Source organism: Anser anser, assembly GCF_964211835.1.
Source record: "Anser anser genome assembly, chromosome: 12".
Taxonomy (NCBI): Eukaryota; Metazoa; Chordata; class Aves; order Anseriformes; family Anatidae; genus Anser; species Anser anser.
Genome location: NC_139733.1, coordinates 7,531,649 through 7,547,841, shown reverse-complemented (window position 1 = coordinate 7,547,841; position 16,193 = coordinate 7,531,649). Strand labels below are relative to the sequence as shown.

The 16,193-nt window shown below is 39.9% G+C and overlaps 1 protein-coding gene across 12 annotated transcripts; it reads right to left on the bottom strand.

Annotated features, from left to right (window-relative positions):
* Positions 1–1,225: 1,225 nt before the first annotated feature.
* On the bottom strand, positions 1,226–16,146 carry LOC310880536 (ATR-interacting protein-like). Of its 12 annotated transcripts, none has more exons than XM_083796534.1 (11): positions 15,804–16,145; positions 15,639–15,721; positions 14,176–14,346; positions 13,408–13,523; positions 12,907–13,067; positions 11,270–11,365; positions 10,356–10,485; positions 8,106–8,825; positions 7,230–7,372; positions 6,456–6,564; positions 1,226–1,409 (listed from the first exon to the last, which is right to left on the bottom strand). In XM_083796534.1, the coding sequence occupies exons 1-11, from the start codon at positions 16,108–16,110 to the stop codon at positions 1,241–1,243; spliced, it is 2,205 nt and encodes a 734-aa protein (XP_083652660.1). In that variant the 5' UTR covers positions 16,111–16,145; the 3' UTR covers positions 1,226–1,240. The 12 variants fall into 12 exon arrangements, with proteins under 12 accessions (XP_083652660.1, XP_083652663.1, XP_083652655.1 ...); XM_083796537.1 differs by having other exon boundaries at positions 1,248–1,409; positions 6,456–6,574; positions 15,804–16,144; XM_083796529.1 differs by having other exon boundaries at positions 1,250–1,409; positions 6,456–6,547; positions 15,804–16,143.
* Between the last annotated feature and the right edge of the window lie 47 nt (positions 16,147–16,193).

The following is a 16,193-nucleotide window of genomic DNA, read 5'->3' as shown; positions in this document are numbered from 1 at the left end:
GATCAACCACACGATGGACCCCTTGATAGGCGAGGCGGCGGGGATGATTGGACTGAGCCACGAGAGACTCCTCCAGCTCCTACCCAGCGACTTGACTATTTGGGTCGACCCTTTCGAGGTGTCCTATCGTATAGGTGAAAACGGCTTTATCTGCGTCCTTTACAAAAGTCCCCAGCCAGGGTAGCAGACGTCCAAACCGCTAGAGAGTGGGACCAGCCGTAAGGAGCAGCAGATCCAGCCCTTCCAAGAATTACAACATGATGACGTTTTCTGGTTAAGTTCCTGTTCCAACGATGTATATGTATCCTGGCTTCTGATAAAAGTAGATGCAACCGAGACCTGATGGACGGGAAGTGTTACCAAAATCAGTAGCTATGAGGGTGCTACGGAGATTTCATGAACAGACGCACTGGGGTACTCAGGCGTTGGTGGATCAATTTGCCACATATTATATGTGTATAGGGATTTATAATATAGCAAAGAGGATCGTAAATGATTGCATAACTTGTCGGAGGGTAAATGCTCAACACATGAGAAAAAGGGTCCCGGGAGGAGGACGAGAATTGGCACATCGACCTTTTGCAAAGATTCAATTAGATTTTACTGAACTTCCAAAAATGGGGCGATATAGATACTTATTAGTTATTGTAGACCACCTCACAAACTTTGTTGAAGCATTCCCTACGGCAAGGGCCACAGCTCAAACCGTGGTAAAGATATTATTAGAAAGCATCATACCCAGATACGGGGTAATAGAAGCAATTGACTCTGATCGAGGCCCACACTTTGTGTCAAAGGTATCCCGAGACACGATGAAGGCTCTGGGAATTAAATGGGAATATCACACTCCCTGGCATCCTCAGAGTTTGGGAAAGGTAGAACGAATGAATGGTGAAATTAAAAGCAACTAACAAAGCTTATGATAGAGACTAAAACCTCCTGGGTGAAATGTTTACCGCTTGCACTATTGAATATATGGACATAGCCCCGAGCCGATGTCAGAATCTCACCTTTTGAAAGGCTGTATGGTATGCCTTATGATTTAGAGATGCCATCTGATCACCCCCAGGTACAGGATATCCAATTAAAACCTTATTTAATACAGCTTATGAACCAACGGAGGGAGTTGCAAGCGAAAGGCTTGGTGGCTAGATATAGCAATCCATAGGATACAACCTGGAGATAGGGTTCTAATTAAGACATGGAAAGAAACGTCTTTAACAGCACGGTGGGGAGGCCCCTATGTTGTTTTACTTATCACAGAGACGGCTATCCGGACGGCTGAGAAGGGGTGAACGCATGCCAGTCGCGTGAAAGGACCGATCCAGAAAAGCAAATGGGAAGCGGTCGCAGGCCCTGATGACTTAAAGCTCACGTTGAAACGAACTCGATAAGTATGGTCTAACTGTCTATGTATCGTAAAAAAAAAAAAAAGGAGGAAAGGGGACCCTGTTTGATCAGAAAAAGGTCGCGGTTACCTGAGAAACTCCCCTGAAGAACACTGCTGCTGCCAAGAACTTGCACCTTGTAGTTCGCTGCAACCGAACTGACAAGCGAGGCAGAGAGTGAAACGGTGGGGAATTACGTGGCCAGGTAAAGAACTCTGGAAAATGGGCCCTAGCCATTTTTTTTGCGATACGTAGTAATGGGTACGATTGTTTACACTGTTCCTGGGTCTGCGCACCCTCACAAACCTTTTAAATGGAGCCTGATTAGATGGGAAGATCACCATGTTGTTCAGCAGATAACTACTGCTGGGGGACTGATAGGGAAGGCATCATCTATATAAAGAAGGAAGAGACTAAGAGTCCCCAACGGGTGGGACCAAATCAGAAACTGTCGGGGAGTGTTTTGAGGATTCAGCCTACACAAGCTTTTAGAATGCTAACTCCTAATAGCCCTAAACCACTGGAGGTTGCTAATAAATCAGTAAACCCGGAGTATGGGATTAGAAATGAAGGGGTGACCGGGAATAACATATGGAGAATCATGAATGCTAGTTATCAGTTGTTGAATCAACCAAATCCAGACGTGCCTAGACCTTGCTGGTTATGTCTTGATATAAGGCCCTCATATTACGACGCCACTGGGGATCTGGGAGAAACCACCCGTTCAAACGAAACCGATCCCCCACAATGCAATTGGGGAAGGGACGTAGGAATAACGTTAACGGAAGTAACTGGGAATGGAAGGTGCGTAGGCACGGTCCCTGGTGAGAAGTTCCATCTATGCAATATTACAGAAAATGTTACACAATTAGACAAAGAAAAATGGTTAATACCAGCAGATAACACCAGATGGGTATGTTCGTCTCTGGGGGTAACTCCATGCTTATCTTTAAAATTGTTCAACTCGTCTCATGATTTTTGTGTACAGGTAGTAATTATACCTAGGATTCTTTACCATTCTGAGGAGTATATGTACATCCAACATGCTATGGCAAAAAAAAAACACTTAAGGAAGAGAGAGCCTATTACGGCTATCACTTTAGCCACTCTGATGATTCTGGGGGCTGCAGGAGCCGGAACTGAAATTACCTCTCTGGTAAAACAAAGCCAAGAATTTACCTCTCTACGCATTGCTGTAGATGAGGATTTGGCCCGTATCGAGCAATCCATATCAGCTTTAGAGAAATCTGTACGACAAAATCGTAGGGGATTAGATCTGATTTTTCTACAACAAGGAGGATTGTGTGCAGCCCTAGGAGAGGAGTGTTGCATATATGCAGATCATACTGGAGTAGTAAGGGATACAATGACTAAATTGAGAGAAGGGCTAGAAAAACGAAAAATAGAAAATGAAGCCCACCAGAATTGGTATGAATCCTGGTTTAATTACTCACTTTGGCTCACTACACTGCTATCAACTATAGCAGGACCTTTGTTGCTGCTCATATTAACACTAACTTTTGTACCATGTATATTCAATCGAATAATCGCGATTGTAAAAAAACCGATTAGAGGCAGCTCACCTTATGCTTGTGCGTGCGAAATATGAATCTCTTGAACAGGAGGAGGATGACGCAGAAACTTTAATATTGAGCAAACAAGTGCTTCAAAAATTCATCAATGAACAAAATATGTTAGAAAAAGGAGGGATTGTGATAAATTAGCGGGTGTTTGTTCATTGTCTTTAAAAGGAATTCAGAGGATCTGCTGAGAAGATAAGGTTTTGCAATTTACGACCTTGTTAAGGGGGAAGACTAAGCAAGTAGATAGTGGGGAGGGGGTGTTGGATAAACATCCTTGGTAAAACAAAGACTCTGTGAAATACTGTTTCCCGCTTCACTACCCTCCCCCTTGAACACGAGCACAACGCATGATCATTGAAAGAAAAACAATGACCCCCAACAACGAACTGCGCAGCTTCAGAAGGTCCAACAAGTCCTGACAAGCCGAAACTTGGATGCTATAAAACGGCGACACTGAAAAGGGAAAGTTGCGTGCTGTGGTGGAGCGGAGACTCCCCAGCCGCCCAGCGCTGTTTTGCTTGTGCCTGCTTACTTAATTAATAAAATATTTCTGATAGACCAAGAAATTTGTATGGTCTCACTTATAACAAACCACACGATGGACCCCTTGATAGGCGAGGCGGCGGGGATGATTGGACTGAGCCACGAGAGACTCCTCCAGCTCCTACCCAGCGACTTGACTATTTGGGTCGACCCTTTCGAGGTGTCCTATCGTATAGGTGAAAACGGCTTTATCTGCGTCCTTTACAAAAGTCCCCAGCCAGGGTAGCAGACGTCCAAACCGCTAGAGAGTGGGACCAGCCGTAAGGAGCAGCAGATCCAGCCCTTCCAAGAATTACAACATGATGACGTTTTCTGGTTAAGTTCCTGTTCCAACGATGTATATGTATCCTGGCTTCTGATAAAAGTAGATGCAACCGAGACCTTTATTCTTCTTTTTATTGGTAGTGGTAGTATTTTCCACCCAATAGTCATTCAAGCCGTAGTATTACTGCCAAGTTCTTCGTGGCCAAGGGCTAATGTACAAAGCAGTTCTTTAAGCTGCCTGTTACTCTCTGGATCACGTACTGTAAATGCACTGTGCAGTCAGCTGACTGTTTTACACATTTATATTTTCAAGGAAGTACTAGCTATTTGTAATAAAAAAGCAATATTGTAGCACTCTTCATGATGAATTTTCATCAAGATTAGCACTTGGTTTAAAAAAAACTCAACTTGCAAGGCAATAACAGGGGATTAAAAAACAAATTTAATGAGCTGCACGTAAATCTTTCCAGTGACTTGTCTGCACAGAGTTTTCTCAGGGTCGTTCAAGTTTGGCTGTAAGGCACAAATAACAAAAAGTAACTTCTATTTTTTTCCTCTTTCAAAGCATGCATTTATGCCAGGGCTGGGTTTCATCTTGCCCCAACGTTTTGACAGAAGGGATTGGGGAAATAGTTATCTTGTTATTTCTACTTATTGAAGTAGAATAATAAAGACTTGTTCAAACTGCTTTTGACTTTGTTGTTGTTGTTTTTTCTTTTTGAAACATTGCTCTGAAAGCTTTCTGTAGCTCTTTCTAATCATTTCAGATATTCTACCTTTAAGAAGTTGAAGCCCTTAATATTCACCCTTATTTCGGATAGCTACAACGTGCTTAATTTCAGCTCAGACACAAGGTGTTTGAGCAGAGCTCTGTGGTGTTGCAGTGTGTGCTGTGTGAAACTGAATGGAAGCAAAATTATTTTTCTAACACTTGATCAGTTGCAGGAATGTTTTTGAGTTCATTGGGAGATGAAGTTAATGTTTAAAACTGCAACTTAAAGCCGTGTAGGAAGCTGGAGTCAAACACTAATGATAAGTATCATTTAACTGTTGTGATTTTTCTGGGAAACAAGAAACTGCCAGTTCTTGAGTTAGGTTGGATTCCTTCTCATCTTGTTTGTCTCTCTAATGCCAGTTAGGTACAAATTAGGAAAAATATCAAACGCAGCGGTTTCAATGTAATATCAAAACCTTGTTTCTGGTTTATGTGGAGACTCCAGAATAGGATTTGGTTTCTCAGAGCTGTTCTAAGTCAGAAGCTGTGGCTCGTAAGGCAACTGTGGAAGACTGCACAGTCTCTAGCACGGCTGTTCTCTGGTAGCCCAGTGCTCAGTCAGAGTTGGATAATTGATGGAAGAGCTTTGTCTGGTGGTAGTATGTCAGCAAAAAAAATAAATAAATCTTGCCCTCTGTCAATAACATGGTAAAGCATACAGTAAAGAGGCAAGTCTGGGCAAACTGGAAAGGGCAGAACTCCAGCTTGCATAAAGATGTTTTTTCTTTGCATTAGAAAAAGCTGTGGCTTGTTCACTGCTGTTTGTCTTGATTACTGTTTGCCTTGTTCTTTTGGAGGCAGGCTCATCTAGCAGTCTTTGTTTCATCCAAACAATGTGCATAGTGCCATATCCTTAGTCATTAAAATTTGGTAAAGAATAAAAATACAATTGTTTTTCTAGTCTGTCACTCCCAATAAATGAGTTTATGGGTTATTTTAAGTGAAAAATATGTTTATCATAAGAAATAAATTTGCTGCAAGACCTTAAAAGAGTGAAAAATCAGTTCTTATGGCATTGTTTTATTTTCTTAGTAACACCTTTTCCTGTGATATATATCCCGTACAGGCAATTCTATTGAGGACCTCTAAGGGACAAATTTGATGTGTTTGTTGCTAATTGTATGAAGTAACTTTAAATCTACTAAGGAGAGGTGCCCTCTTCGGATAAGTGTCATTTGCAGGATAATTGGCCTTGCTGCACACTAGATGAGCATAGCTTGGCGGAAAGGATGTAGCACAAAGTGTTTAGCTGAAGAGTGGCTTTTATGGAGCAGTAAATGTTCAAGGAGTGGAGTGAAAGGTGAATGAGGACACTGGGCATGGTTTCCAGATAGTAGGTGTGGTTTGACAGACAAGCAGGGTACAGTAGCTTTTTTTGGATGTTCCTTTCTTGTGTGCTGTGTAAGAGCAGAGAAGAGCCTGGGTGAATCCAGCTATGGTGTCCAACTATTCTCCCTATACAGGATCATGCATACTGTACAGCAAGCTAGTATTTCACCATACACTGTATTCCATTTGGAATGATTTCAAAGATACAGTTCAGAAGTAAATTATAAAATCAAAATGAAACATAGGTCTTGCTTCCCTTTACTCCACCAATCTAAAAGAAAAATAAAACTTGCAGTCTTGAACATTTACAGCCATTCTAAGAGCCTTCTCGCTTTTTCAGTGACTTAACTATGTTGACTGCTATGACTGATGTTATCTTGAAGAGTGGTTATTGTTTCAAACAGCTTCTCTTAAAAGTCAATGTAATCCTTTACTGCAAGCGAATACTCTGAATTTTTGTTTCAGTTGAAGACAGAACTTACTTTCAAACAATTTGTGCACCGCCCTGTTCCTCCCTTCCCCCTTCCCACCCCCCAAATAGGAAAAAGAACATGAACTAACAACTGTTGTTACCTCTTGTTCCAGCTGAAGCCAAAGCACTTCAGATGCTGATTTATCTGGCCTTGATGTGATATACATGTACAGTGCAAGAAGAAGGCAGGTATCTGAAAGACAAATTGTTCTTTTCCCAGCTAGTCAATTGTTTGTGATAAAAATTAGTATTTTTTTCCCACAGAAGATAACATATTTCAGAAAACATGTAGAGTGCTATCCTGGGCTCAAGATACAGATTCAACTTCTTGCTTTACTTCCAGACACCTTAAGCAGTGCTGAAGAAATTAGTATCCCTAAACTTTATATGCGTTTGTGGTGCTACTCTCCTATTACATTCTTAGGGTACTAGACAGAGTATTTGTCATGCAGGGTACTGTAATCCCTAAACTCAACATTGTCATGAGTGCAGATCCCCTGCAGAATGGAATTAGCCTTCAAGTCCTCAAAACCCCTTTTTCCTTACCAACTTTTAATATAGTAAACATTTATCTGGAAAGTAGTTTTTAAAGTCCAGATGGGTATCAAAACTCTGTACGGATACTGCCAGACAAAATATTCTTTAAACAGTAACTGGAGCTCGGTGCTAGAAAATGTTTTTAGGTGACACAGCAGGCTTTGCCTTTGGGGGGTTTAATACTAATAAGCTATTTTAATTAATTTATTTAATAAGGTATTTAATACTAATAAGCTTTGGGGGGTTTAATACTTAATAAGCAAGGCTTATTTGTATTATTTTTAGTTGTGCTAACTAACATTCAACTGTTAACAATTACGCGTTAGGCAATCTTTTACCTGAATGAGAACAAAGCTGAGCAACCAACATGTGGTGTTGAGCAAGTATAGACAACAGTTTCACGGTCAAAAGGACAGCACGCAAAGGGATCTCTGGACACAGACAACGGAGCAGTATCTGGCTACTCAATAAGTGCTGAAAACTTCAAAAGAAAGATCTGAGTTAGAAACATGAAAAGCACTGACAATTTGAAAATAATTCACCATTTCTTATATGCAGCATCGTAATTCATGCCTTTTCAGCCATTCCAAACTAGGTGATCTCAACTTACATGCCATAAGCTGAAAAACATAGATTTTGAAGACAGTCTGCAGTTCACACTATGGTTCCATATATTAGACCATTAGCAGACAAATTGTTGCACTTTTAAGAGTGCCATTTTATGTGCCAGAATAAATAAATATTATAAATATTTTGTAGTATAAAATTTATTTTATATACTTATAAATAAAACATATGAAATATTCAAATATTATATTAATATAGACTAAATAAATAAAACAGAAAGCCCTGTGCTTTCATTCCTTACACATCTCCCAGCAATTGGAAAAATCAAAAAAAAAAAAACAACTTATCAACTGCATACAGCCTTAAGAAGTTTTCTCTCTTCAAAGTGACAGCTATGCAATGAGGCAACAGCGTCTGCTTCATATAAACTTATAAGCAGATCTTATTATTAATTTGGGGCAATTATCTCATTCATTAGCAGCAAAGGCAGATCCTCCCATGCATCTCAAAGATGAGCTGAGAAACATGATACTCTCCCATACATGTCATACTTTCTACTGTCATCTGCACAAATTAGTTTCAACAGAGAATGAAAACTACTAAACAACAAAGAGCCTGAAATCATTTTAAAGCTATTACTGACTTACTTTATTAGCAAGTCCACTGTTGAATTTTCAGCTAATTTTACCAAAACTTTCAGGCTTTGCGTTAGTATATTATCAGTCTGGGAGCCTGTTGTAGTAGAAAAATCTAAAACTTGAATCAGCTTTCTGAACAAAGAATGTTGAGCTCGATCGTTAATAGGGACATCCTGTGGAGCTCCAGGCAGCCCTCCTTGTGTCCTGGTATCTTCTTTATTATCACACAACACATTTCTGTCCATCTTGGAAATCTCTTCATCTCCAACAGTAGAACCTTTTTCTACCTCAGCAGACAGCAGTATGTGGACAACATCCCAGCTATAAAATGCCAAATAATAAAGAATACCCAGTGATATAACTGTTGTTTCTTCAAGGGACAACCTGAAGTCCTCCTTACTTGATACCGTACTTGTGCTGGTTCTAGAAGAAACAACTGAATGGTTTCCACAAGAACCATTTACTGCCTTGTCCGCCAATTGTACTGCTTGACAGTATGCACCAATATGGTGCTCCACCAAGGGCAAGAGATGCACAGCGCCTTGGATCTTGCAACATTTGAGGGGCAAGAACTCTCTCCCACTTCCTGCTAGGCTTCCTGTAGATGACCCTTCATCCATAGCAATCAAGTTCAACCCTGTTATTGCAAGTTTTTGAGCTTCTCGCAGGGATACAAGAGGAGCAATTTCTTCCTGAGTTGTCCTGATGTTGCGTATTTGTGTCAGCTTCCTATCCAAATAAAATTAAAAGGAAAATACTTCAGCAAAAGGTAGCAAACATAGCTGAAAATTTAATTTCATTTATTATTTACCCATATTCTGAATGAAATAATAGAAAGGCTACTGTAGTTAGGTGTCTATTCCCAAAACTAAAAAAAACCTACTCCTTGATACTTGCATGGAAGAACAATATCAAAACAATCCTAAGTCTTGTGAAAGCATTCAGGACTGATAGTTGCGTAACTTTACCAGCTCATTAGTAGCCGTTGTATAAAACTACATTTCAAACACTGACTTCTCAGTTGATGTGCTTGAGACCTGTTGTATATTCTTATCTTCCCCTGAAGTCATTTGGTAGCTTCTGGGAAGAAAGAATATTTGTATATTACTGATGTGTAACAAGTAGGGGCTGTCAAAAGACTTCAACAAAAAAAAGGAGGGACAGCTTTTAGCAATTAACTAGTCAAAATGCAGCTACAAAGGCCAAATGCAGAAACTGCCTGCATAAGTGGCATGGGCAATGAGACGTGAGCCATGCCATAAACCCCACAAAACACAAGAATAAAGTGAGAAACATGTTTGAAATGTGAAGTGTGATATTAAGTTTTCAAAGTTTATTATTAAAGAAGATGTATTCAAGAGAAATGGTGATGATAAGCCTGGCTGATTAGTCTTGGGAAGAAGAAAAACAGACTGAGTAGATTATTAACTTGAGAAAGCTGTGTTGAAAACCTTTATTAAAAGTTCTGCTGCATCAGTGGGTGCAGGAAAACATTTACAAGGTACCATCCTGTAAACCCTCCCATAAACTATGGGTTGTGATCCAGATTTTGTGAGCAATTAATTCCTTTCTAAACTATGATCTTGAATTTAACAATCAACAAGAGTTAGTGTTTATGTTTAAGTAAACCTTAAATAAAAAGTATAGGATTCTCAACAAAAGAGCAGTAAAGCAGGTAACAACAAAAATCTTAGGAACAAATATGACTTTTAAAGACATATTCAGCCAATTTTATATCTAATATTTGTATTTAAATACTTTACAGAGCATTGTGTAAAAACTGTATTGGCAAAAAATTGGCAAAAACTGTACATGAATTGAACATAAATTTAGATTAAAACAAAAACTCTACAGTTCTTTTGATCACATTTTACTCTTACTTGACTCATGATCTTGTTTATACACTTCTTTCATTGCAATGCAAGTTTTATATCCTTAAATAGATATGGATAGCTGTGGCTGATAGCAGCTTTAAAGTTTTACTTATTTCTTTGTCTTCCCTTAAAATAAAATTAACCTAGTTTCTCTCCTAGTGTTTCTCCAAAATTTAGTATCCACAATAATCAAACATTAATAACTGAAGACACAGAATGACATTCCAAATTGTGCCTTAAATGGCCTCAGCAAAACAGCATTGAACACAAGGAATGAAGTATCCAACATGAGTCCTACATGAGTAAGCGTTTCATACAGAGTGTCCACTATACTGCCACTATACTAAGAACACGTCTGATATAGTAAAACAAAAAATAAACTTACGTATCCAGAAGGTTAGGCTGTAACATAGCTCCTTGTAGGGTCTCCGAGTTACTGCTAAGAAGATGGCAGAGACCTAGTAAAGACCCAGAGACAATGGGCTGCTTCATCAGTGCATTCAGTAAGATAGAACCTGAAAAGATATATAATTGTCTTTGGAGTAGTTTTACCATCAATGACAACAGTAACAAAAATATTTCAAAAGATTAACCTCATTTATAGTGCTCTCAACCACAAAATTATTTTTTCGTTACAAATTTTCTCTTTCTTACAAGAGAGATTTCAGGAAAAGAATCACGTTCTAAAATACATTTTTCTGAAAATCTTCAAGATGCGATTTAAATATTAACCAAGTTATATTTAGAGAGATTTTAATTACAATCCCCATATTAACAAAATATCTCAATCCAAATGATTGTTATAACCCACAACTATCCTGGTGACTTGCTCTCCCTTTTCCATTCCAGACATTAAAATCATGTGATACAATCCTTTTCTGAACTGGAAGTAAGATGTTGAACATTTTAAATGTTGCTCTGTTGTTTTTACTTAAAGAAAAAATTGTGCAAAGTTTGCAATAAAAAGTGTAGTATCTTAATAGTGAAAGAGCCACCCTCCCAGTAAGATGCCTCTCAATCTATATCTTGGTCCATATCCTTCCATAAAGCAAAACCCAGGCAAACATTTTCCTTAAATAGAGTAACAGTATCGGAATGTTGTGGAGATACAAGATGATAATATAATCTGAAATGTTTTATTGCAAAATCACAATACTCAAAGCAAAAAGCAGCTAGCTCACCACCTCTGTGCATTGGCACTGCACATAGCAGGTTCGTCAGCCTGACACGGCTTAGTACTGGCACCTTAGCCGTACCTCAGAAACGCTCACTATTTCTGTGCTACCAGCAATACCTTACCTTGTGTGTTTCGTTTATGTACAGATTTATAGGAACCGTTTTTTGCCACTGTTTCATGCTTCATGGATAAAACTTCAGGATGGGGTATCTTACTATCTAAAACAAACAGTAATTACAATTCATGTATGAGAACTAGATTGCTTATAAATCCATATCTATCATTTACGCACATTCAATTAGCAACAGCCATTATATAGGAAGTACACAGGCAGCAGATCAGCATAAAATACATATTTTGCGTAACTCAGTAATGTCAAATAATAATCACGGAATCATAAAATAATTTGGAGGGGACCTTAAAGATCATCTAATTCCAACCTCCTGCTGTGGACAGGGAAACCTCCCACCAGACCAGGTTGCCCAAAGCCCCATCCAGCCTGGCCTTGAACGCTGCCAGGGACGGGCTGGGCAGCCACAACTTCTATGGGTAGCCTGTGCCAGTGCCTCACCACTCTCTGAGTAAAGAAATTTGTTCCTTATATCTAATCTAAATCTAACCTTTTTTTTAGTTTAAAGCCGTTACTCCTTGTCCTATCACCACATTCCCTGATAAAGAGTCCCTCTCCAGCTTTCTTGTAGGTCCAGGTCCCCTTTAGGTACTGAAACACTCTAATACTATGTAGTTAATATAGTAATTATAATACTACAGTTAAGAGCTGTGATGCAAGCAGAATTGCTCCCTAAAATACATTAGAAAATGTAAAAACTTAGAAAAAAGCCTTGTAGGGTTCCTAAGACAACTCATCAGCGTGTTTTTCAAACAAATAGGCGTACTGAATGTTGTTACCATAACGAATAGGTGTGTGGGGGGAATAACAGTGTTAATCCTTTAAGGCTACTGTAGTTATTTTTGTTTGTTTTTAAAAGTTCATATTGCCCACACAGTTTCAGACTGAATACTATAGCCGAAGGGTAATGTCTCAAATTTTTCATTTTGTTTTCTGTACGTATTAGCTGATGATACCCAAATTTCATTGGCTGCTACAAAAAAAAACACACTATTTTTGTTTCATATTACAGCAATCTTCAAACATATTTTATTTTCCTAAGTTTTACGCAATGAATTTAAAGATGCAATTTTATGAGAATTACTGCTCTATACATAGAAGAGGAAATGAGTAACCGGTTTCAGCTGTTTCTTTCAATATGGCTAAATATGTACCATTTAAAATAAAATGCCAAAAAAGGGTCTGTTTATTAAAGCCAGAATCGCAGTAATCCAAAAAAAAAAAAAACATTAGTTGACTAGCAGACATTTTCAAGAAACAGGCAAATTATTTCCTGTTCTTTCTTCAGTGACAAGGACAGATAACAATTTGGGTATTTTAGTTCACCCCATAATAAATGAAAGTTTTTCACTACAGCCAACAGATAATTCATCATTGATATCCTGGCATCTGGTACACTGACATTTACCAAGATGTGAATTAAATTGATCTTCATGCAAATTTGAGTCATAGCTTAATGCCAATTGCTATAAAACCAAAATAAATTTAAGCAAAATCAAACTAAGAGAAATACTGTTTTTCCCTACAGTACTCTTACTGAAACCACTCTGTTACATAGTACAAAAAGCTTTATCAAAGGCAGAATGTCCATATGCAGCTAAAAATGTTGCAAGTTATATATGGGTTTACCTTCTTGGATGGAAGCAGCCTGGGCAAACAAGTTTCTTGAAGAAGAAGATGGTCTAGTAGACGCATCAGCGCTGAAAGACTCCTTTGTAGGAAAAGATCTTTTTCCAGGCTGTGGAGAACATCCTTCTGATTTCACTTGGATTGCAGAATTCTTTTTAGGGCTATTTAAAAAAAAATAAAAAAGGAAGAGGAGAAAATACCGCCCCCCCAACCGACTTTGATGAATCAGTATCTCTTTTAGAACTATTTTATTAAACAGTAAAGAAAGATCTATTTAATATTGTTTGTAGCATTGATGTTTTAGACATATTTCACTATCCGCTCTTTGAAAGTCATAGAGAAGTCTTTTAAAGCAAATTCCACAGAGGTCAACAAACTTTTTTTGGTTGTATTTTTTCAAGAAAACAGAACTAAGAGTTACATGAAGAAAGAAAACCTCTGTAGTACTTCAAGCATACGTATTGTAAAAGGGAACGCAAATTCATTTTCCAAAACTCATACCTTGGTGTTAAAACCGTTTGAGTAACATGTTTATTTCTCTCACAGTTCTGAAGTCGCGTTCTTAGTTCATTCATTTCTGCATCTTTGAACTGCAACTCGGACTGCAAAGACAGTATCTGAAAGGGGAATTCAAGAGACAGTTTTACTGTTACGGATACACGAGTGGTGCTATAACTGCAAAGCAACTCAAATTACTGCAAGATTTCAAGATTACCATCTACTTACTGTGATCTCTGCACAAGATCTCCATTTTTATGTATCCTAATCCAATTAATACTACGTTAGAACCAAGTGTCAAAATTCAGGCAAGAAACATATGACTTGGTAAGACCAAGTGCCACGCAGAGTATGACTACAGTGAGGCCGTTAACAGCAGAGTAAACAGCACAAAAGCAGCCACTGTCCTCTTCAGGGGCTTTCAGAAAGATGACTGCAACAGGAATAGCAATCTGATCAGAGTCATACAGCATATTCTGTCTAATTTTTCCATTTAACAATACATTCCAATTGTAATTTTCTGGGGATTGTTTAATAAAACAACAAGTAATCAAAAAATTCTACCATTTTAACTTAGTTCTTTTATGCTGGCAGAAGAAATCCACCAGCAAGTTCTCACACGTGTTTTCTTCTAGATAACAAAATAAAAGCGTACGTGATTTGGAAGTTTCATACAAATGTTCTTCCTTTGACTAAATGGACTATAATACCATTTAAGTCATAAAATTAGCTTCCACATGTAATGTGAAGGTAACTGATATAGTTACAAACCTTTTTGGAGAACTCTCTTTCTTTTTCCTTTAGGGTCTGAGATTTTTGCTGTTCCAATAGCATATATGATTTTTTCTGTTCCTCCATAGCATACTCCATCTGCTGCATTGAGTCGCGCAAAATTTTAATTTCTCCATTTTTAATAAGAATTTCATCCTGCATTTCTTTCAGCTACAAAGAGATGAATTCCATTAAACAATGCATTTAACTAAAAGTATTTGTATCATTATCTATGTGGCTGAAGATTAAGCATGCTTATACTTTCTAGAGAGAAAAATGTTTCTGTAAACCAGTTTAGAAAGTCTGCAATATGGCTTCTAATCTTTTTTTTTCTTTCTGATTAAATCAGGCTCAGCTAGTGTTTTCTCTAACACAATTGTATAACGACAGCAAAGGCATATGTCAATACACTATGCTGGTATCTGTCAGAGACCATTCTTTTCTTTCTCCTCCTCTATGTTTATGCTATTTCTTTGAAAAGTATTCTAGTCACACACAACAATAACTTATTAAAATTTTGGGATGTAACAATAAGGATTGAGAAAAACGTATAAAGACACCTCTATATCATGATATAAAATTACGTTTTACCCTCATGTGGTGTACAGGCAGTGCCTTCCCAATAAAGGAGGATATAAAAGAAGCGGAAGAGAGGTAAGGACGGTGACAGAATTGTAAATAGAGTAGGACCCTTCCATATGGGAGAAAGCACAACTGTGAGGAAACAAAGGTCTATTGAAGCGTAACCGCTATGCACAAGTTATTCCTCTTTTACTGCCTCTCTTAGTAGTCAAGCCCCATCTGCTAGAATCACTCATGAAGTTCAAAGTAAAATCAAAGAAGACATTTCCTGACACAATGTGTTTTTAAGCTGCTGACTGCTTTGACACCAAGAGGTATCAAAAAACAGCTGAGTCTTTTTAAAAAATGCACTGAAGAATATTATACTACCTCTGGTAGTGGTTTCTATACGAAATTCTACCAGAGACTAAAAGAACATTCTGGTAAAATATTTGCATAATCTTGCTCAGATCTTATGTTCTTGCTAAGCTGCCTGATGTGGTATGGCCATCTGCATGCTTGCACCTTCCTGCATCTTTTTCCTCCAAGCAGTATGTTTCCATGTGGCATCACCGGGAGGTAATGTAACCACCTGAACGTCCTTTTGCAAGTCTTTAAATTGCACAAAACGACGTACAAAAACCAGAGAAGAACGGATTTGACAGGAAACAAGAAAAGCTGACAGAGCAGCATTTGCTTGGCTGAAATGCTCAAGAAATAAAGTACTGCTCTCTCTTATTGCCTTACTGGAGCCGTCTCTATTAGGATGCTTCTACTAAATCCGTGGGTTTCAGTAAAGTTGACCAGAAGGCACGGCTGCACCCCAGGCCCCCGCAGGTCCCCCCAAGCCCCACCGAAGGAAGGGCCGTTCGGAGGGGAGGGGAGGGGAGGCCGTCACCCACCTTGTGCCGGGTTTCTTCGTGCTGCGTTTGCAGCACCTCAAGCCGGAACGCGTCCCTCAGCAGCCCGCTCTCCGCGCCGCTCCCTGCCGCGGAAAGAGACCCGCGCGCCGGCCGTGAGGCTCGCCCCAGCACCGGCCCCGGCCCCCCGGCCCCCCGCACACCGACCTCTGGGCTCCTTCCCCGCGGCCCTGCCCCACGGCCCGGCCCGGCCTCCCCACGCGTGTCCCGGGGGGGCCGCGTCCTGCGACAGCGCCTGCGAGGCGATCGTGTCGATCTCCTCCAGGTCGTCCGCCGTGAAGTCGTCGCCGTCCCCGAACGGGTCCTCCGGCGCCTCGGCCCCCGCCGCCGGCCCCTTGGGGCGCTTGTGAGGCGGGACGCCGTTCCCCAGCGCCGCGGCCGGAGCGGGGCCCCGCGCCCAGCCCGCCCCGCACAGCGCGGGGCCGCTGCGCTTCCGCGGCCCGGGCGCCGCCATGGCGGGCAGCGCGGAGCCGAGGGGAGGGAGCGCGGAGCCCGCCGCGCCGGCCGCCAGCCAATCAGCGGCCGGCAGCCTGCCCG